The 23,738-nt window shown below is 37.6% G+C and overlaps 3 protein-coding genes across 3 annotated transcripts; 2 read left to right on the top strand and 1 right to left on the bottom strand.

The window, feature by feature from the left end:
• Positions 1–143: 143 nt before the first annotated feature.
• LOC113350667 lies at positions 144–1,178 on the top strand. The gene has a single exon (XM_026594800.1). The coding sequence runs from the start codon at positions 144–146 to the stop codon at positions 1,176–1,178; it is 1,035 nt and encodes a 344-aa protein (XP_026450585.1).
• Positions 1,179–6,720: 5,542 nt separating this feature from the next.
• Positions 6,721–8,047, top strand: LOC113350666 (probable protein phosphatase 2C 72). The gene is made up of 4 exons (XM_026594799.1): positions 6,721–7,086; positions 7,185–7,302; positions 7,412–7,635; positions 7,757–8,047. The coding sequence occupies exons 1-4, from the start codon at positions 6,928–6,930 to the stop codon at positions 8,045–8,047; spliced, it is 792 nt and encodes a 263-aa protein (XP_026450584.1). The 5' UTR covers positions 6,721–6,927.
• On the bottom strand, positions 7,350–10,232 carry LOC113346957 (patatin-like protein 2). The gene is made up of 6 exons (XM_026590518.1): positions 10,091–10,232; positions 9,422–9,903; positions 9,207–9,345; positions 8,818–9,114; positions 8,512–8,687; positions 7,350–8,341 (listed from the first exon to the last, which is right to left on the bottom strand). The coding sequence occupies exons 1-6, from the start codon at positions 10,214–10,216 to the stop codon at positions 8,284–8,286; spliced, it is 1,278 nt and encodes a 425-aa protein (XP_026446303.1). The 5' UTR covers positions 10,217–10,232; the 3' UTR covers positions 7,350–8,283.
• Positions 10,233–23,738: the final 13,506 nt, after the last annotated feature.

The raw sequence follows: 23,738 nt of genomic DNA, 5'->3' as shown, positions 1-23,738 counted from the left end.
GTACAACGGTACCAAAGTTAGATTAGTTACAAGACGTTATCAGCACGAATCGTTCCCGACGCTCGACGGCCAAGCTACTACTGTTCAACAACTAAAATACAGGGAGTATAGATAGTTGTTGTTCCTTTGAATACTTTTCTTAAATGGTAAATCTAACGAAACTCGAATTCGCAGGTCTTGACATCTCAGAAAATAATTATATTTTTTGGGCACTTGATGCCGAGCTTCATTTGGAAGCTAAAGGCCTCGGACATACTATTACGGAAGGAAACAACGCGTCCAACCAGGACCGCGCTACGGCTCTAATTTTCCTTCGCCATCATCTCCATGATGATTTAAAAAGGGAATATTTGACAGTTAAAGATCCATTTATTTTATGGAACTGTCTGAAAAAACGGTTTGACCACCTGAAGTTGGTCGTACTTCCAAAAGCTCGGAATGATTGGTTGAACTTGCGGCTGCAAGATTTTCGATCAGTGGCAGCTTATAATTCTGCTCTATTTAAAATTACCTCGACATTAAAATTGTGCGGGGAAAATGTCACTGACGAACAAATGTTAGAGAAAACATTTACAACTTTTCATGCCTCGAATGTGCTCCTGCAGCAGCAATATCGAGAGCGTAAATTTACAGAATATTCCGAGCTAATTTCCTGTTTGTTGATTGCAGAGCAGAATAATGAGCTTTTGTTAAGAAACCATGAAACTCGTCCTGTTGGTTCCGCAGCGGTGCCTGAAGCACACGCTGCTACACATTTTAGACGAGGAAATAATCATGGTAACAAAGGAAAACATGGAAATGGTAAAGGAAACCAACGTGGGGGCCACAAAAATGAACGAGGAAAGGGTGTCCGTTACCAGCCGTACCAACGGCCGCTAAAAATTGCGGAACCAAAGGAACCGAAGCAAGAAAAGGGAAAGGGTTCTTCTAGTCAACCTCCTCAGAAAAGTGTTTGCTATCGGTGTGGCTTAACTGATCACTGGCAGCGTACCTGTCGTACGCAAGAACATTTTGTTAGGCTCTATCAGGCGTCCCTGAAGCGACCTGCCGAAGACATAGAAGCAAATTTAATTGAAGCCACTGCCCCCAGTACCAGTGATACCCACTTGGATGTATCTGATTATCTCGTCGACCTTGAAAGTGGCGAGCCTAGTCAGTTTTCTTTTGATGAGCTGTAGAATTGTTTCTTCCTTATGCCCTGCAGTATATTTCCTTGTGTTTTCTGTATTTTTTTTTCTCTTGTTGTAATTTTGGGTGTGTCCTTTTTGGTGATGTATACCACATTTTTTTGGTATAATATAAGTGGACATTTTGGTAGTATTGTTGTTTAATTTTCTCTCGTCTATTTGTGTTGAAGGATATGGATTCCAGAAGTAATCTATCCAAAATGGACGATGGAGATGTTTGTTTGGTTGACAGTGGAACAACAAACACAATTTTTCGAACCCATAAATATTTTATAAACTTGAAGAGGTTTAAAGGTAATGTGAATACCATTTCGGGTTCGAGTAATATGATAGACGACTCCGGAAGAGCGTGTATCATTCTATCAGGAGGTACAAAATTAATTATTGAAGACGCCTTATATTCTACCAGATCCCAAAGGAATCTGTTGAGTTTTAAAGATATTCGGCGTAATGGTTACCACCTTGAAACAACGGATGAGCATAATATGGAGTACCTGTATATTACTTCATCTGCCTCGTGCCAGAAGCACGTTGTGGAGAGGCTTAAGGCCATCTCTTCTGGGTTATATCTTACGAGAATTCGAATAGTCGAATCTCATATTGTCATTAACCAGAAGTTTAATGACCCTGAATTATTCAAGCTTTGGCATGACCGGCTTGGACACCCAGGTTCTACCATGATGAGTAGAATAATACAAAATGCTCATGGACATCCGTTACAAAACCAAAAGCTTTTGTTAACTAAGGATATGAATTGTGTTGCTTGTTCCCTAGGAAAACTGGTTATAAAACCATCCTTAACCAAAGTTATTATTGAGTCACCAACATTCCTACAGAGGATACATGGTGACATTTGTGGGCCTATCCACCCACACTGTGGACCATTTCAATACTTTATGGTATTGATAGACGCATCTGCTAGATGGTCTCATGTCTGCTTATTATCAACACGTAATGTTGCATTTGCCAGACTGCTTGCCCAAATTATTCGGTTGCGAGCCCATTTTCCGGACTTTCCTATTAAGTCCATTCGGCTTGATGGCGCTAGTGAATTTACATCTAAGGCTTTTGATGCTTATTGCCTTTCAGTTGGTATTGATGTCGAGCATTCTGTAGCACATGTGCACACTTAGAATGGATTAGCTGAGTCTTTTATAAAGCATCTTCAGTTGGTTGCTCGACCCATGCTTATGAGGACTAAATTACCAGTTTCTGCATGGGGACATGCTATTTTGCACGTAGCGGCTTTAGTCCGACTTCGACCAACTGCTAGCCATCAATACTCCCCTCTACAACTTGTCTTGGGGAAGCAACCAGATATTTCGCACTTACGTGTCTTTGGTTGTGTTGTTTATGTGCCTATTGCACCACCATAACGCACTAAATTCGGTCAACAACGTCTCCTTGGTATTTATGTTGGTTTTGATTCACCGTATATTATAAGGTATTTAGAGCCTTTAACAGGTGATGTCTTTACAGCCAGATTTGCAGATTGTCATTTTGATGAGACACTTTTCCCGCCGTTAGGGGGAGATTATAAGATGTCAAAAGAACGGCGTGAAATATCTTGGTACACACCAAGTCTGTCTCATCTTGACCCTTGCACTAATCAATCTGAAATTGAGGTGCAAAAGATTATACATCTGCAAAATATTGCAAACCAAATGCCTGATGCATTTACTGATATTGGTCGAATTACAAAATCCTATGTGCCTGCTAGAAATGCTCCAGCTCGGATTGATGTACCGACGGGACAAATTGGGAGCCCAGCGGCAAACGAGTCATCAAAGCCACGCCTGAAGCGTGGACGACCAATTGGTTCAAAATATTCTGTCCCTCGAAAGAGGAAGAGACAATCCTTCTCAATCAAAGGTAGTGCTCCTGAAGAGGGTACAGATAGTGCTCCTGAAGAGACAATCAAAGAACGATCCACTTTCTCTGATGAACCTCCTGAAGAGAATAAAGTCTCCGCTGAGACACAGGTACCTGTGAATGAGGAAATTTCCATAAATTATGCATGCGACAGAGAAGTGTGGGATCGTAATACAATAATTGTCGACAATATATTTTCATTATCAGTAGCTACTGAAATCGCCACAGATAATGATGATATTACCACACTCTATAGAAGAATGTCGACAAAGAGACGACTGGCCTAAATGGAAAGTGGCAATCCAAGATGAATTGGAATCTCTCTCTAAACGCAACGTTTTTGGGCGCCCAATACAGACACCAGAAAATGTGAATCCTGTAGATTACAAATGGGTGTTTGTAAGAAAGCGTAATGAGAGAAATGAAGTCGTTCGCTATAAAGCACGACTAGTGGCAAAGGGTTTCCTACAAAAACCTGGGATTGACTATGAAGAGACATACTCCCCTGTTATGGATGCAATTACCTTTCGATATTTAATTAGTCTGGAAGTCTATGAAAGGTTTGACATGCATCTAATGGACGTGGTCACTGCGTATCTATATGGCAAGCTAGATACAGATATTTATATGAAACTTCCGGAAGGATTCAAATTACCTGAAGGGAAACCACGTCATATGTATTCACTAAAATTAAATAGAGCTCTATATGGATTGAAACAATCCGGGCGAATGTGGTATAATCGCCTCAGTGAATACCTAATAAAAGAGGGATATGTAAACAATCCTATTTGACCATGTGTATTTATTAAAAAGACAGAATCTGGAATTGCAATAATAGTTGTATATGTAGATGACATCAATTTAATCGGAACTCCTGGTGAACTCTCCAAAGCAATTGAATGCTTAAAGAAGGAGTTCGAGATGAAAGATCTCGGTAAAACAAAATTTTGTCTTGGCCTACAACTTGAGCATTATGAAAGCGGAATTCTTGTTCATCAATCCACTTACACAGAGAAAATCTTGAAATGTTTTAAAATGAACGAAACATATCCGCTTAGCACCCCAATGGTTGTAAGATCCCTTGATCCCAAAAGATATCCATTTCGTCCTAAAGAGGAGGATGAAACACTTCTTGGTCCGGAAGTACCATACTTAAGTGCAATTGGGGCTTTATTATATTTAGCTTAATGTACCAGGCCCGATATTTCTTTTGCAGTAAATTTATTAGCCAGGTATAGTTCTGCGCCAACAAAAAGACATTGGACAGGGGTAAAATAGATTTTCCGTTACCTTCGTGGTACTACTGACATGGGTTTATTCTACTCGAAAGATTCTTTACACTATCCACAAATAACAGGATATACGGATGCTGGATATCTATCAGATCCGCACAAAGGAATCTCTCAGACAGGGTACGCTTTTACCATTGGCGGTACTGCAATCTCATGGCGTTCCTGTAAGCAGAGCATCCCAGCGACTTCCTCGAATCACTCCGAGATAATTGCTCTCCATGAAACAAGTAGAGAATGTGTATGGTTGCGGTCATTAATCGAACACATCAGAAGCTCTTGCGGTCTGACTTCCATAACTATTGTACCAACGACAATTTGTGAAGACAACTCGGCGTGCATAGCAAAAATGAAAGAAGGCTACATCAAGGGTGATAGAGTAAAGAACATTTCACCGAAGTTATTTTATTCTCACCACCTTCAGAAAAATAAGGAGATTGATATCCAGAAGATACAATCTTGTGAGAATTATGCTGATCTATTCACCAAGTCTCTGTCGACTAAAGTTTTTCGGAAGTTGGTATATGGAATCGGAATGCGCCACATGTACAAGCAGACAAATTAACGGAGGTTTTGTTCAGGGGGAGTTTTGGACTATAACGCGCTGTACTCTTTTTCCTTCGCCAAGGTTTTTGTCCCACTGGGTTTTCCTTGTCAAGGTTTTAACGAGGCAGCATACGCGTGTCCAACACCGTTCTAAGATTTTTGTTGTACTCTTTTTCCTTCGTCCGGGTTTTGTCCCACTGGGTTTTACCGGTAAGGTTTTAACGAGACAACGTTCTTAGAAATGGTGGCCCAAGGGGGAGTGTTACGTAAGCAAGCTTCCATCGTTCAAGTTTTTGTCCCGGTTGGATTTTTCTGGCAAAGTATTAATGAGACAACATATATAGAATGGTGGTCATCCAAGGGAGAATGTTATGTGATATGTCTATTGATGTGGCTGACTCACCATAAAGACAGGTGTCCAAATATATCAATGACACCGGCCTATGTACGTGTTTTATCAAGATTCTAATTCATCATGCTTTTACCCCTATAAAAGGAGTTGTTCAGTTTGTTGTACAGTAACAACTTTAAGATAGAAATGAAGTGCCTTTTTTTCTCCCCAACAACTATATACTTAATTAATAGTAGTATATGCATATGACTCTTCGTATTCCCTTTGTAAAGTAAAGCTACAGAAAAGCAGTTAATTAGTATAGCTACTTATATATAGTTCTGGTAGTATATAGTTAGTCTATATCATCAGATTAGACTACGTATATAGCTACGTACAATGGTACCAAAGTTAGATTAGTTACAAGAAAGGGTTAATTTATAAACAAATTTAATTAAAGAAGTTGCCCATTTTTTTCTTTGGTACCACTCCAATAAACAAAAAGATATTTGGAAGATTTGTTTCTTTGTCTTCAACTTTGTAATGCTTATGTGCTCGATGAGTACTTAAGTCTTAATCTCAACTTGTCTTCTAACTTTTGTTAATGATTTGAAGTTAGGAGCTTAAAATATGTTTAGTCTTAGTTTCTCTTATCAGCAAATGATGTCATATCGCGCGCCATGGCGTATATGCTTAATTCAGATCCATTCATGACAGAATTACAATCACAAGGTTCCAATTTTCCTTGATATAGATAATGGGTGCGGGACATGGGGAACCTAAAATACGGGACTCTCTCCACAATTTACTGGATTGCATCAACATCATCTTCGGCCCTCTGCGAATCGGCCCTCATCCTCCACTGTATAATAACTTTGTACGGGTGAAGTCTTGTATGCATATGAAAAAGGTACACTTTGATACTGAACAAGAGCCAAAAATGCAAGTTTATGCATCTGATAAGGTCTTATCAACAGCTTGCTTTGATGGAAGCTCTTATTAAAGAAAGTTGACTTTGTAACTAATTGCCTGCTTGATGATTCTTGGGCTACTAAACAAATTGACATTTTGGTCATTAAAAAAGTTTGGAACTGGGTTATTTCAACTTTCATAGACGACCCTGAGCTAGTTCTAAGTAAACTACTGCTTCCAGAATCGAATATCCTTTTAGTTGCTGATGCAAGCACTAATGCTCAACTTCTTGCAAGTTACTATAATTTCCACTTCTTTTAGAGAAAGAGGGGAAGAAGGTTGAGCAAAACTTCACAATATCTTCTTAGAACTGATCACATAGATTAGTATGGGTATGTGTATATCAGGTCCATCTCCACAGATCCAAAAGACGAATGAAAATGAAAAAAATGTATTAATCATTGAAGATAATAATTCTAATACATCTCATAAGGTATCAAATACATTGGTTTCTGTTTTTTCACAACAAGGTACCAATGAAGTTAACCAAGATTCTGCACTCTTTTATAAGGTCTCTCTTTCTCTCCCCCTCTATCTCTAAAACTTCAAATTTTGAAGATTATATATAATTTGTTAACAGATATTGGTTTTTTCGGTTTTGTAGAAATTTGGCAAGGGAGGAGGGTAATTCTTTGGAGTATTTGATGGGCATGGAGTAAATGGTCATAAAGGGAGTAGATTAGTAGTAAATAGATTACCAAAACTCTTGTTAGAGCAAGAGGGTTATAGAATGTTTGAAGGGGAGAGTGAATTAGTAAGTACTTACATGCCTAACGAATGGAGAAGAGAATGTGTTGGTGCTTTCAAGGTTATGGATAGAGAACTTAAGCTTCAGAAGGACTTCGATTGTTCATGCAGTGGGACTACTGCAGTTACCTTGTTAAAGCAGGTAATCTTAAAGAATATTTTTTTTGTTAATTTGAAGTATGCAACTAGACCTTCTCATTTCAAGAATGCAGAAACTTATGAAGTTGACTTAATGAGCAGGATCAAGATCTTTTAATAGCTAATCTTGGAGATTCAAGGGCAATAATGGGAACCCTTTCAGAGAATGGTGAGCTGAAAGCTGTACAATTAACTGTTGATCAGAAACCTGACTTGCCAAGTAAGTCATCTCCACAACTCTATTCACATCTCTCTTTTTCATTATGATTTCAAATATTAGGTACTCATATATAGTGTTTATGATTGGTTTGAATCTGTTGCTTGAGCAGAGGAAGCAGAAAGAATAAGAAAATGCGGGGGAAGGACTATCCCGAATAAGGATGAACCAAATGTTCATCGTGTTTGGTCAGCCTCCGCGGAGTACATGAGCCTTGCTATGACACGAGCTTTTGGAGACTTCTATCTCAAGGATTACGGCGTAATTGCAATCCCTCAGATAACACACCAGCGTTTAACCATACAAGATCAGTTTCTTGTTCTTGCCACTGATGGAGTAAGCTGGCTGGATTCCATTACTCTGATAACTGCAATTCTTTAACTGCCTCAGCTGGGCGTTCATTCGCATTTTTTTTTTTAATTTGTGTATGTGACTTTATTTTTTATTTTTTTTGCAGGTGTGGGATGTCCTTAGTAACGAGGAGGTTTCATCAATTATATGGGCGGTGAAGAACAAGGAAGAGGCAGCACAAACAATTGTGCAAGCAGCCACTGTAGCATGGAAACGTTATTACCCTTCTTCGAAAGTGGATGACATCACCGTTGTGTGCTTGTTCTTGCAAGAGACCGAGAAAGACACGACACTTACAACAGAAGAAGAAACCTTATCAAAACTTTATCAACCACACCAACAGCAGAAGAAGGTTTCTTTTTTTGAAAATGAGGATATAACTGAAGAGGAAACCTAATTACACTTTCAGACTGATTTGATGGTAACTAGATAGTGTCAGTGGAGGTTCAAGAGGTGTGACAACATCCTCCCCTACAACATAATGCAATTTGACGGCATTATTTATCTTTGTAAGGTGACTGCTAGCTAGCTAGGCTGCTAGGGTAGAGTCAGTGACGTACGGTTCCTATAATGACATATATAATGTCCAAAACTCTCCATAATTGGGGTTTCTTAATGTTGCTGTCGAACATATCAATAGTTAACAGTGGCCATTCGTCGTCGCCTTTCTGCTGATAATCTTCCAGAAAATCTGCATAATAATATAGATTGAAGTAAATTAAAAAAAACTTAAATGTACTGTTGTCCATCATTTTATAATGCACTGCTTCAATCTTTTTTTTATAATGCATTACTTGTTGAGAAAGGAAGGAAACTAATGAGCAATAAGGATAGAAGTTAAAATTGAGTTAGAAAATTTACTCGATTAAGGCATCTTTATTAGAACGTGCCCCTTGGACAGGTTCTTGTAAACCAGTGTCCAAGTTTGTCATTGAAACTCGTTTCTCCAAGAGAGCTTTTCCAATCCTCTCTAACCTCAACATATTTTCCATGCTTGAATCATCTGTTGAGGTTTCATTAGCCTTCATGTTGTCATCCTGCCTCAGTTCACATATATTTGTCATAACGCTGTCAAAGTTTGTACTGAATCACATTTTGTGGAACCTTTTGTTTGATTTAACCGAATATGGGAATTGAATACATGTGTAAAATACTGACTTACTGTACCTGGATTCGGAGATAGTTTCGGCTACAGTTAAGATGGGTTGGGAAGATCAAGGACAAGTAAATATCAACCATATCATCCATGGCATTACAGAAGACATCAAGTAATGGAGGAGTGCCTTTATCACTAGCAAACCAATCAAGTAAACCCCACTGGCTCTTTTGTACTTCATATCCTTGTCTTTTGGCAGACCCGGTGCCTAAAGACAAAACTAGGTACTTGCTATAATCTTGAGAACTATAATATGAGTTTTGCTGGTTACCATTTATCTTTGTCGCTTCACGTATTGCAAGCAATGTCTGTGCAATTATTGCGAAAAATTCAATTAGTTAAATTGATTTAGTAAACTAGCATCATAAGTATCTATTAGATAAAATTTGTTAAAACTTACAGGATTATTAGCTGCAACCCCGCCATCAACGAGGTTGTATATGGCCGTGTTGGTACGGAAAAAATGTGGGGGGAGAAAATAAGGTGCTGCTGATGAGCTAATTACTACGTCAGAGAGCAATACGACCTTGGTGGCATCTCTTTGCCTGCATTTGTGAACAACTTTAGGGAGGAGTAAAATGAAGAAAGAATGAAAAGTCGAGAATGTTAACGGACGAACGGACCTGAAAAGAGGAGAAAATGATCGGATGGAGAAGTTTAATATCAAAACTCGTGATTAGCACATTCGTCAACGTTTCGTTCAGTTTTCTTCCTCCAAGAATGTCCTTCGTTATCATCCGTAAGTATTTTCCGTCATATTTAGGATGAAACACCACTGTGGGTAACCACGCCATGAAATATTTGACCGATACATATGCTGTACTGGCAATCTTTTTCCATGTCACTTCTGATAGCCAGTTTGGATCGTCAGACCAAGGGAATTTGTACCGTTTAGTAGCTTGCCTATGCACTTTTGATTCTTCACAAAATATCTTTGGGCACTCACCGAAGTAGAAAGGGCAGATGTCTTTTGCAGCATATAGTGGGCGATTGTTTTCCTTGGGAGTCGATAGCATTGCTGTTACAAGGCTTCCTGTACTTGTGCCGGCTATCAAGTCAAAGTAATCAGCAATTCTTGCTTCTTTTCCATCGAGTTTCTGTTTTGTTAAAACAAATGTAAGAATATTACAAATATTTTGAATTTCATTCCAATCAAAATTAACCATACTGTAGAAGAAGTAGAACCCGTAGATATAATTCCATTTTGAAGGAAAGTTGGAGTAATCATTTTTATGTAGGCAAGGAAAACCTTGAATATGTGGGGGTGTTTTTTTTTTTGAGTACCTGAAGTTCGGATTCAAGGAACGCAAGTATTGTTGCAGGTATAATTCCACGGACTCCACCTCCATCGATGCTAAGTATGGTAATTGGCTTTTCAGACCGAACTGGCTGTACATAACGTGCTGACATCCTAGTATCTAAGAGTAGTAACTATATCGTAGTGAAATATGACACTAATTGCTATGTATATATATAACAAATTTCAAACCGTGCCGTGAAAATATCGCCAGCGTTAATCACACGCAGTAGAGCTGGAAATGTTTGTACTGGATATATTCTTGTTGATCCTAAAGGCATCATTATCCTGTATACTAAAATTTCAGTGACAATAAAGTTGTAACATCGCTGTTTAATCTTCTTTGGATAAATTCCTTCATGTTCTCTAACGAATAAAGCTTTCAATCTAAAATTTGAACCGAGTTACCATGCGAAGTCAAGATTAGAGCTGTCAAATGTGCCTTGCCAGAAAATGAATGTAGTTACGGATAATCCCACCACCACATCCAAGTGATATTATCAAATAAATCTAAGACATGGTGGAAGAATCTCTAAGTTAATTCTATTAAGAACATGAACAAATACAAATGCAATTTGAAAAAACCCTAACTTGGAAAACAAATAATTTTCTCTCTCTTAAATTTCTCTCACAAACTCTCAAAAAGGTCTCCCTTTTCTATGATGGTCTCAGGTTCCTTTTATAGGAGGTTACAGAGTGCAGGAAAAGTAATAAAGCCCCTTAATTCGGATTTGAGAGAGCGATACTATCACGCCTGTGTTAAAGTGTGATTCTTGTGACGTCATTGCGCTCGTCAGTAATGACATAATGGACTTGTTACTTTCACCTTTGAGTAATGATTTTCTCGCATTCTTATTCGTTGAGCGGTATTTTGTATCCACATTTTGCCTCTTCTCGTATTGATCTTCTGGAAGAAACGGCGATAAGAGAAGTCTTAACCTATCGTATCAACCCTGTCTTTTCGTATTCTCCAGATCCACTGACACTATTCCGGGTTTTCCGCGAGACACTATTACGGTCGCACCGTCCATTCAGTTGGTTAACGAGGCTTCTCTCACTGGAAGAAATGTTTTGGTGGATACTAGTTCCGGGTTGATTCAATGTTGAAGATTTGTACAGCCGTTGGTTCGTCTAGCAATTATCCTTATCTATCTAATGTTTGCGGTATTCTCACAAAGTTTCTATACGATTCTCCACCCGAAGAGTCAGCCAGATGTGAGATTTTCTCCAATCTAGACCCAAGCATCCATCTTTCCCTTGATCGCTTGGTATGTGTTTCTCATTTCCTCTGCTGTATTTTCCGCTTTATCATTTCCTTACCTTTTCTTGTTGCATCCTCTTAGGAATCTCGTCTCCGCCTGATACAAACTGAATTTATGAGTCTAACCACATTATCAAAGATCTATCTCATCAAGTCTCCAAGCTACAGGGCGAAGTGGTTGTTCTTAATGGAGATCTTTTGTCCGAAACTACCGCAGCCGAGGAACTGCGTACTAAGAACCAAGAGCTCCGAGTTAACACACTCTTCTTTCGCTTGTATTGTTTATTTTACTCTACTCTCGCCTTCAATTCATAAATTGTCCGCATATATGTAAAGCTTTAAACCGGAAGAGCGCCATGGAAAGGTATGAATACCAATACTCTCCTGAGGATGCCCGCGTTGAGAATGAGAGGTTGCAGAGTCAATTCGATCAATTAGTCAATAACCACTCGTATTTGTTAGACCAAATTGATAATCCAAAAACTGAGAATTTGTGTCTCTATAATCAAGATGATTTTCTCGGCTCTCAAGTAAACAATCTTTCTGGGTTATTATATAGTTCTGATGTGAGAAACTGAACCCTATCAGATGAAAATCGAACTCTTGCTGATGAAAAACGCTCATTCGCGAATGAGAAGGCGATGTTTACTCGCCAGAATCTGAAGTTGCAGCAGACTTGCACTGTTCAAGAGGAATCTCGTCGCTCCTTGAAGAGTCAGCGTGATGAAGAGGTGAAAAAGATAAATTATGAGAACGAAAGAATTATTCAGAGTAAGATAAAGGTTATTGTAAATAGGAACCAACTCTTGGAGGAGCATAAGCAGTTAAAGTCTTCATATGATAATCTAGTGAAGGAGTACGATTCTCTTTCCGAGTGCGAACAGAAGATCATATCTCGCCTTCAGGGTTTAGTTAGTGACTAAATTCGATAAGTGCATGTAGGGATTTGAAAATAGTAAACTTGCTCTGTTCCACCATCTTACTGCTCAGAAGGAAGGTAGTCACATCAGGCTGGTTGCCTTAGCTTCTGCCTCAGTTCCGATTCTCTTTATTTGCTTGTCATTTTATCGCCCTTGATTTTAATTCAAATCTGAAAAAGCGGGGGTCTAACAACCTCACCCAATATTTCGTTTAGGAAATCTGTATGGACTAACTCCAATATAATTCTGAGAGCACCAACTAACAAAGCGATCTCAATCAAGAAATATATCCAAGAGTTATATCTCTGTTTCTTAATGTAATCAGCAAATAAAACAGATAGAATTCCATGAGCATGATTAACATAAGAAACAACTTGGACGGTATCAAAAACCAATATCCAAGTGTCAATCAGTTCAATCAACAACCAATGGTCGGATTCACAATTGATTGAACTTACGCATAACCTGTGATATTTCAATTATATAAACAAATATAATGCGGAAAAGAAATAACACAGACACCAGAAGTTTTGTTAACGAGGAAATATATCTCAACCTAGTCCAGATTTGAACACCACACTGTATTAAGCATCTAAAGACACTAGCCTACTCCAAGTTAACTTCGGAATGGAATGTAGTTGATCCCCAACCAATCTTACACTGATCAAGATACAATCGCGTTCCTTACACCTCTGAATCCCAGCAGGACTCTACGCACTTGATTTCCTTAGCTGATATCACCCACAACTAAGAGTTGCTACGACCCAAAGTCGGAGACTTGATAAACCAATCCGTCTCACACATAAAAGTCTACTGAATAGATAAATTTGTCTCCCACAGAAATACCTATGAGTTTTGTTTCGTCTTTTGATAAATCGAGGTGAACAGTAACCAATTGATACACCGGATTTATATTCCCGAAGAACAGCCGAGTAGTATCAATCACTTCACAATAATCTTAATTGTATGGTAGCGAAACAAGATATATATTTTGGAATTACAAACGATGAGACAAAGATGTTTGTGACTACTTTTTATCTTGCATATCAGATATTAAATCTCGAGAAAATCATATAGAATATAATACTCAATACAATAGAACAAAGCAAGATCAGAACACGCAACTACAGAGAAAATATTTGGGTCTGGCTTCACAATCCCAATGAAGTCTTTAAGTCATTAACCTATAATGGTTTTAGGAAAAACCTAGGTTAAAGGAGAATCGACTCTAGTCACAACTAGTTACTCACAGGAGATGTGGGGATTATGTTTCCTAGTTGCTAGAGTTCTCCCTTATCAAGTCTTCAAATCAGGGTTTGCAATCAATGTTACCTTGGTAACAATACATTGAATATTCACCGTTATATGAAAACCTGATTAGACTCAAGCTAATATCTTTCAATCGTTAGACCGAACTTAGATTGTTACACACAAATGAAAAGTGACTTCATTTAGATATGGGTAACCGTACCTAAATGTGTACACCTTGTTGGCTCAACAATAGTTAACCAAAGTTAGCCATATGAAAACTTTCATATCAACCTTGTTCATCTTAACACAACTAGTTCAAATGACTCAAATGAAACTGGTTATAAAGTTGTTCAATTGTTTATATTCTCATAGAAGTATACAAGACACAATTGAAGAAAAATCGATTTTGATTCATTCGAATCAATTCATGAATATTATAGCCACAATTTGCAAAAGATTTCATTCCTTAATTTATAAATGTATTAGTTCATGAACAAACTGATTTTAGAACATAACCTACTCAAGTATGCAAACGGGTACGCATACCTAAGTGGTCGGACTTAGTTCGGGTTTGCCAGTATGCAAACGGGTACGCGTGCTTCCAAACTCAGTTAAATTCCCGGATTTGAACTTGCGCCATTACGCATAAGGGTATGCATACTAAGTTCTCGTACTTTCATTAAACCAACCAGTACGCATACGGGTATGCATACTATGGTTCCAGGACTTGGAATAACTTGCAACAGTTAGCATACAAGTACTCATACTGTCCTATATCCAATCATGGTTAATTGTTTTAAACTCTCATTTAAATCATTGAAACACTCTTAGAAGAGGACAATAGCTGTCTCACACAAACTATTAGCTTCAAAGCAATTTTCAAGTGATCGATTGATCAATACGAAACATTCTGAGTCTGCATCAGATGACTGTCTCACACAAATCATGTAAGATATTACCAGGCGATTTTCACATGATCATATTTTGACTTTCGTCAAGAATATAAGATAAACTTGGTTAAAGCAAAAGCTTACCAACATATATTTCGAGAAATATGTAAGCGAGTTAAACTCAGCTCGAAATATCAAATGTGTATAATCTAAGTTTATATAGCTATACGACTTTTGTCTCAAATAGGAGATAGATTAGATAGACTTTTGAGTGATAGATGAGTTCAAGTATCCATATACCTTTTGTTGATGAAGTTCCACAAGCTCCCCTTAGTAGTACTTCGTCTTCAATCAATGAACGCCGTGAAGTCTAAAGCTCAACTACACTTTCTATCCTAATCTAAGACTTAGGTATAAGTAGACTAGAAATCAAGACTTATAGTTTCGGAAAATAAACTTGACAAACATGCTTGAGATAGCAATACTTGCGAGTTCGACCGCGCAGTGCTCTAACAAAATCTCCGCATCTTTGCAGTATCTGACGAATCCCACCACTATGCTATAAATAAGTTGAAGTCTGAACTCTCCAAGGCCCAAAAAGAACTGGCAAATGCTCAAATAGAATGTGATGACTATAGAAAAAAGCTCGTCTTTAAAAGAGTGGAAAAAGAAGCGAATAACGTTTACTGCAGAAGATGCACGAGAAGAAAGCCAAAGGCGTACAGATCCTAAATGTGAATCAGATAAAACAGATGAATCAACTACAAAAGATTGAAAATAAAAATGATTTTCATCAAAAATAACATGTCTTAAACCATAAAATTTCTTTGAAACTGGATTATAGCACTTATAACCCTTATGTAAAGGACTATATCCAAGAAAAACACGTTTAATTGATTTGGGAGACAGTTTATCATCTCTTGAGTGAGCAAGATGAGGATAACATATAGTGCCAAAAACTTTCAATAGAGAATGGTCTGGAACAACACCAAACAACACTTCAAAGGGAGATTTAAAATTCAAAATTTTAGATGGAGTTCTATTGATCAAATAAGTTGATGTAAGATAAGCATCATATCACATTTCTTTTGGGAAATGTGCAAACAATAAAGAATTTCCCATTTCAGTAATATGCCTATGCTTCCTTTCAGTAAGACCATTCTGCTCTGAGGTTTTTGGACAAGAAATTCTGATAAATATTCCACTAGACTCCAACAAATGTTTAAAGGACCTTTAACAAGTTCAGCTGCACCATCAACTTGAAAAGCTAAAAACTTTGATGATAATTGAAGTTTCATAGAAGTTTTAAAATGAGAGAAACATTTAATAACATCTGACTTTAGTTCCATTGGATAAATCCAATAAAATATACTATACATTAGTTGTCACATTAATTGCAAGGCGAACTTCAAAGTCAAAAAGAAAAATACGAAACAATCATAAGACTAGGCGGTAGATAAGCTTGATAGATACAGGGAGCTCAATAGACATATTATTCTACCATACCTTCAAGAGGATGGGGCACAACGATGCGGAGCTAACCCGACCAACGTACAACATCCACGACTTCAACAATGTCGATAACCAAACCAAAGGGAGAAATCATCAAGCACATTGTCCTAGGGGAAATAGAAACGCATGTCATATTTTGGCGCTAGAAACAGGGAGAGACTAAATAAACGATTGTTCTAAACCATTTTGAGAACCTAACAAGTGAGGAACCATCCAAAACTGTTTCTTCGTAGATCTAGAAACCAAAGAACCATCCAAACCTGTCGAAACAAAGAACAAACTTTAAATCTTTGAAATTAAACAAACTATTTTCAAACCCTTTTGGAAAACTTCACAGGTGAGGAACACTCCTCTTACTCATCTGAGCTGATTTCTAGCGCCAAAATGTAGTTGCGGATAATTCCACAACTACATCCAAGTGATATTATCAAATAGATCTAAGACATGGTGGAAGAATCTCTAAGTTAATTCTATAAAGAACATGAAAAGATATAAATGCAATATGAGAAAACCCTAACTTGGAAAAAAATAACTTTCTCTCTTAAATTCCCCTCACAAACTCTCAAAAAGGTCTCCCTTTCCTACAATGGCCTCTGGTTCCTTTTGTAGGAGGTTACATAATGGAGGACATCTAATAAAGCTCCTTAATTCGGATCTTATGGGAGTGATACTATTGCGCCTGTGTTATCATCGCGTTGGACTTCACATGTTAAGTGTGATTCTTGTGACGTCATTGAGCTCGTCAGTAATGTTGTAATGGACTTGTTACTTTCGCCTTTGAGTAATGATTTTCTCGCGTTCTTATTGGTTGAGCGGTATTTTATATCCACAATGAACTACTCAGTAAGCAGTTAAATCGCCATATACGATAGAACTCCTATAACTTAATCCGTGATGAATTAATAAATTTTGCCGGTCCTGAATCGGGACCAACGTGTTAAATTAATAATTCGCTAATTTTATAAAATAATAACTTTTTTTAGCTTTCTATAGGTCCCTTCGAATATATAAATTAATAACTCTCCAATTTATATAAATTTAGTTTTACATTTATGCTAATTTGGTAAGGAATGATTCAATTGTGACTTGGTTTTTCTTAAAATTGATGTCACATTGAATTTCAACTTGGATTTTTCTTAACCTTAAAAGAGTTGGTGTTGTCGTTTCCTGATGCAATAAAAACCTATTCAATACCTTTGCAGCTTTGATAGCTTCTTTACGGGAAGGTGGCTCTGTAACTACACTTTCATCTCCGACTTTCACATCATCACTTCCGTATTTTCCCGTGCTACTCTCAGTTAATTCAACATCGATTCCACTGTGATAATTCAATCCATTGATTAAATTTTCAATTATCTAGTTCCTTTATTACCTAACGCTTCACTTGGATTCTTTAATACATTGTCATCCATTGAACGAATGTTACAATGACGAAAACAATTTAATGGAATAAGGTGTATTGGTTCATCTTGTTGATTATTTTTTTTTTTAGAATTTAAAAAATATTTTGATTAATTAATTAATATATAATTTAATAATTATTAATTTATGCGATTATTTAATATCGCGATAAATTGATAAATTTTATCGGTCCCGACATTGTTATTATACAGGGATTATAATGTATTCCAATCTTACAGAGATATAAAATATCAACCTTAACTTAGAGATATTCTTGTGTTGTAAGTGCATAAATGATAGGTTGGGAAACCTACAATAAATTATTGCAAGTGCACAGTGTCTAATTAGTAGAATAATGGAAAGTACAAGTCGTTCCCACGAGGAGTGTGCAAATACTATTACTGGCTAATACCAAAAAACAAATAACCAAATTGGCAAAGTTTTAACGGTTTTCAAGAATTCAGAATAAAGCGAAATAATAAATAATTTTAACGATAAACAGAATGATAGAAGGTTGTTAGGATTTTCGGTTTCCACCAATTAATTATGCAAATTCTACTAATCTTTAAAAACCTATTCCATGCATTTCAAATATTGTTTCTCCGCTGTAATTTTCTTCGCTTCAAAGGTAGTGATTCTAAAGCATTACCTGTCAATCATAAAGCATACCACGTCAAGGGATTTAACCGAAGCACGAAATATCAATTGAAGAGCATAAGTAATCAAGAAAATCACATGAGCAATTAAATACCAAGCTATATGAAAAAAAAATACTAATCAATCATATCATTATTAAACATGTAAATGTAGAGTTTACACAATGAAATTGATTTCTACCTAAACTCTAATATGGAATTAGCTAATTATGGATTTCTTAAAAACCATAAACAAATATGAATCAATCCTTAGCTAATTGAAATCCAATGGGAGAAAATGAAACTCCAAACCATAGAATGCCTTTGCCGCTGTCGTCGGCTCCCAGCCGCAGCCTCCTCCCTTTCTTCTTTCTGCCCAGGCATATATGTGCTGAGAAGAATCGAAAAGACCTAACATAATTATTTCTCAAGGCCCAGTCCACTTAACGATTCCACTTTCCAAACTCCATATCCAGGTCCCACACCGAAGTCTGGCCAATAGCTTACCCGCATCAGCCAATCACTGCTGCCAACTTCTTCTTGCTCGGACCAAAATTCCTTGAATCCCACATCCATCTCAAACTCGCACCACCAGCTCCGTGTTTGGCCTGTACTTGCAAGTCGAGACTCTGGCAGCAAACTTCTTTTCAACCCTTCATTTTCTCACACGTCTTTTTAAGCTGCAACTCTGCAAGCAACTCAATCCAACTGAACGTCACAGTTTCGTCAATAACCCTTGCAACGGATTAAATCATTCTCCCAACTCCGACACATTTCAGACCACCGTATCATTCGAACACAACGCCATAGAACTAACTCATCCATCTTCCATTCACGTACTTGCCTGACCATGCAACTCCAGCGTAGCATACTCGCCAATTAAGTCTTCACAGCTCCGATATCTGTAGTGCTATGGATTAATACTAACAGTCACAGTCAAGCTTGATCTCTTCTTCATTTGGTCTAAGATTTCTCATACAGCCACCGTTTAGCGAAAACCATTTTGGACAGAACCCAATGAAACTTTAGAAAAAGACATCACCACCGAATGCATACAACCAGCTCAACCTGAACCCCATAATTATCCATTGCGCGATTTACTGAGATAGCTTCTTGACTCGCCGACAACACCTCCTACTGAACCAGCTTAGGCAGTACCCAACAAACTCATGGTTGGGAAACTTAGTCCAGCAGTATGTCCACTGTCGGAAACTGTTCATACATTCAACAACATTTCTAAGCCAACGTTGCATGAAATCATTACTTCTTGGAGATTGGTTCCAACTTTATTCATGGCTGAAGACTGCCAGACGGACACCATCACCTGCACCAACCCTCTCTCACAACTTCCATTTATTTGGCAAAGAATGTTGCCTTGACCAATCCGCAAAGATGTGATGGATAGATAGGCCACGTGACACGTCCACTCTTATTTTTCTTACCTCCATTGCACTTCTGGTATTTGTCCACCTTGTTTGCTTTCTTCGTAAACTTGGCACCTGAGTGGGTTCCCTGTGGCTCATAAGGAATGAACTTTCTTTTATGCGGTAAGGTATTCTTAGTGGTGCTAATACCTATTAACTTCTGTGGTAGTATCCAGTAAATCAAGTGGCAGAAAAAAAAAAAACTTCTCATCTTGGTTCCATGAGCTAGTTTGGTGATTTTTTTTTTTGCCGCAAACGCCATTTGTGTTCATTTTCCTCTGGAAGATTAAATTCTTTTGTACTTTCTAGAAAAGCACTAAAATAATGTCATTATTCAAAATACGGAGTCCTAACTAATATAAATATGGTATAAAATGTTGTACAATTGTGCTTATCAATAAAGATGAGCATCAATATAGTGGACAGTGGAAATAACTTTTAGAGAATATTTGCATGTGTTAGCTTAGGTCCTCTTTATTCTCGTAAAGTGCGACTCGTTGTGATCACCCAGTACCAAGGAAAAACAAAGATACAGAGAATTCCGTCACAATTTTTTTTTTTAAGCGAAGGCCTTCAACAAGGCTAATGATCCCCTTTAACTGTTGGTAAAAGCCAAACAGGAGGCATAGACCAGTACATAGAGACATTGTTTGTTTTTTCCCATTGATCTAGCTCATGAGCTACCGAATTACATACACGCGGTTGGAAACTAAAGATACAAGCTACTAATTTAGAAGAGAAAAACTGAATGTCTTTGAAAATAGCATCCGTATGCGAATCTCCATCGAACTGGCCAGCTGAAAATTGGTCGATCAGAGTCTTCGCATCACTTTCCACAATGACATGAGTTAACTGTTGCTCCAAGGCTTTCTTCATGACTGCCCAAATAGCTCTGGTCTCAGCTTCTTCAGCAGACAATACATCAAAGACCAGGGAAGCACAAAAGGAAGCTTTATTTGAGAAGTCTTTTATTACATATCCTGCACCATTATCTCCAGAAATGTCATCAGAAGCACCATCAATATTATATTTTATCCATCCAACAGGGGGGAGGGATCCATTTGTCACATAGGTGTACATGAGTAGTAGGAAAGACAGTGAGGTAGGTTTTTCTAGTTAAAAGCATGACTCTATCTTTTACAAGGACAATAGTGTGGTTTTCCTGAATGTTTTGAAAAATTAGGTTATTCCTACTAGTCCACGGAGAGACCACAAAATGACAACGAAAAGACATTGGGATTCATTAGGGAGTCTAGACAAAGGATCAATTAGCCAAAACAATAACCACTCAATGAAGGATTTATTTTAAAAAACAGAGAGTTAATGCAGAAGTCAGAAAGAAACTGAACACGACTAGCAAAAGGGCAGAGAACCAAAGCATGTAAAATAAATTCTTGAGGATCATAACACCTAGCACATTCAACATTATGCATAAGCATTCTGGTATGCAAGATAGTTCTAGCAGGGAGAGCATTTCTAGCATCTTTCCACGTGAAGACTTGGATTCTGTAGGGAACCCTGATTTTCCAAATGTGCATCAAAAGTTTTTACATGGGGAAGGTCTAAGACCTCTAAGTCTCATATAGGAATATTTTGAAGAAAACTTGCCATTCTTTGAAAGATCCCAAGCCCTCCTGTCAAGAGTGCAAAGCTGGCTTAAGGTAATAGTGACAATTTTCTTAATAGAAGCACTATCAAAATGGGTGTTAAGTCTGGAAAAATTCCAGGTTCTGGTATGTGGATCAATGAAATAAGAAACTTTGACACTAGGGTCAGGTGGGACTAGAGGGTTGGGTGTGGCAGATCCCAAGGATGGGATCCATTTATCACACCATGGGTCAATAAGTTGACCATACCCTACAATCCAGGATATAAAAGGCTTAATAGTTCTTTTATGGCATGCAAACACTTCCAAGTCCAAGAACATTTACCAGTACACTTGGCATTCAAAAAATCAGTAGTAGGAAAATATTTAGCTTTGAGAACAGTAGCTAGCAGATAAGTAGGATTCTCTAGAATCCTCCACGCATTCCTAGATAGCATAGCCCGTTGTTAAGCTCAGCCTTTCTAAAACCAAGGTCACCTTCAGCCTTAGGGGTACAGAGAATATCCCATTCTAGAAGATGCAGTTTTCTGTCTTAGGATCTAAGGTTTCTCCCACCAGAATTTACAAAAGTGGAAGTCCATCTGCTAACAAAGATGTTTAGGAATAAGAAAGGCTCCCATTTGAAAAAGGGGGATAGCCTGGGCAATATGTTTAATCAAAGTAGTTCTAGCAGCTTGAGACAGGAGCTTGTGTAGACAGATAGTGATTCTGGCATCCACATCTAGGAGAATACCCATATGAGTTTGAATTTTAGAAGCTTGAAACACAGTAGGAGCGCCAAGATATTTTTCTCCCAAGTCTCTACTATTGATTTGTAGAATGTTAGCCAAAAGAACTTTCTTATGTTCAGGAATTTTCCTACTGAATAAGATAATAGATTTATCAAAGTTTATTTCTTGTCCAGAAGCTAGACAATATTTTTGAAGGTAATCTTTGATAATTTGAATTTTTTTGATAGCAGCTTTAGAAAATAAAAGAGAATCATCAGCAAACAACAAATGTGTCATTTCAGAAGCATCTTTACAAACCTTGATGCCTTATAAGATCCCTTTCTTTTGAAGGCTATCAATGTAAGAGGAAAGAGTTTCAGAGAAGATGATGTAGAGATAGGGGGAAAGAGGGTCCCCCTGTCTAAGGCCTCTTTTAGGTTGAATATAACTTGTTAGGCTACCATTGAGAAGGACAGAATAAGAAACTATAGAAACACACTGGTTAATGAGCTTGATCCAGTGGTTTGAAAGACCCATTCTATCCATGACACTTTCAAGAAAAGACCATTCTAGCTTATCATAAGCTTTGTACATGTCAAGTTTAATGGTAGCAATGCCTTCAATTTTGTCACGGTGATTGAAAATAAATATAGCCTTATTAGCCAGCAGAATATTATCAGAAATACTCCTCTTAGGAACAAAGACACATTGGTTTTGAGAGATAATATTATTTATAAAAGGTTTTAGTCTATTATCCAGAGTTTTAGAAAGAATTTTATAAATGAAATTACAAAGCCTTATTGTTCTATACTGAGACACAAGTTCAGCAAGGGGACTTTGGGGATGAGAGCTATATTGGTATGATTAAAAACCTTAGCAATGTGACCAGTCCTAAAGCAAGTTTGAGTCATGTCAATAACAGCGTCACCCACAATATCCCAATTTTTTTGGTAAAACAAACCAGTAAAACCATAAGGGCCTGGAGCCTTCCACCACCCACCCCCCCCCCCCCCCCCCACCACCCTTTAATTTGAAAGACATCATTCTTAATTTCCTCTGCAGTTAGAGGTAAGTTCGGAAGGGAGTTGTCTTCAGGAGAAAACTTAATGGGGAGGTCACTAAAGATTTCATCATAGAATTGTTAAGGATGGGAAGAATACGGGTTTTTGAAGTAATTTATAAAAGAAGTTCCAATACTATCTCTATCGGTTAGAATAGTGTTAGTGGAATCTTTTATCCAGCTAATAATATTTATTTTCTTCCTAAAAAGGATAACTCTATGGAAATATGGTGATTTTCTGTCACCTTCCATGAGCCAAACCTCCATGGACTTGTCCTTCAAATAAAGCTCCTCTAGGTTGTAGAGGTATTCCAATCTAGCTTTGAGTCTAGAGGTAGTACTAGTATCAGTAGGATTTGAGATCTGAACCTCAGCCAAATCTTTCCTAATGGTAGATATATTGTTTTGAATATTACCAAAAGAAGATTTATTCCAGTCTCTGAGACCTCTTTTGGTATTTAAAAGCTTAGCTTTTAATTTATAGGCAAGAGAGACTACAACATTCACAGACCAAGAGTCAGCAATGATATCTCTACAAGTGGGATCTTCAATCCACATTGCCATAAAATGGAAAGGTCTAGGCATACAGACTTCCCCACAATTGAAACCAATATGCAAGGGGCAGTGATCAGAAGAGTCTCTAGGTAGATTATTAACACATAGTTTGGGACAAAGGTATTCAACAATTTGATTTAAGAGACATCTATCTAACCTTTTCAAGAATTAAATTAGGACCTTGTTCGATATTATACCAAGTAAATCTAGGGACAGAAAAACCAGGATCATGAAAGTTAAAAACATAACATAAATTTCTAAGGTTTGAGAAATCAGAATCATCAACTTCTAGCCCACCATTTTTATCTTCAGTACCTAAGAGAGCATTAAAATCACCTCTAAAAAAACAGGTTCATCTAATAGGGCATTAGAATGTTGACATTGTTGTTCCCAGAAAGCTTGTCTCAAAC

This window comes from Papaver somniferum, chromosome 2 (assembly GCF_003573695.1).
Source record: "Papaver somniferum cultivar HN1 chromosome 2, ASM357369v1, whole genome shotgun sequence".
In the NCBI taxonomy this organism is placed as follows: Eukaryota; Viridiplantae; Streptophyta; class Magnoliopsida; order Ranunculales; family Papaveraceae; genus Papaver; species Papaver somniferum.
Note: the sequence above shows the minus strand (reverse complement) of the source record. Positions and strands in the feature narration are given on the sequence as shown.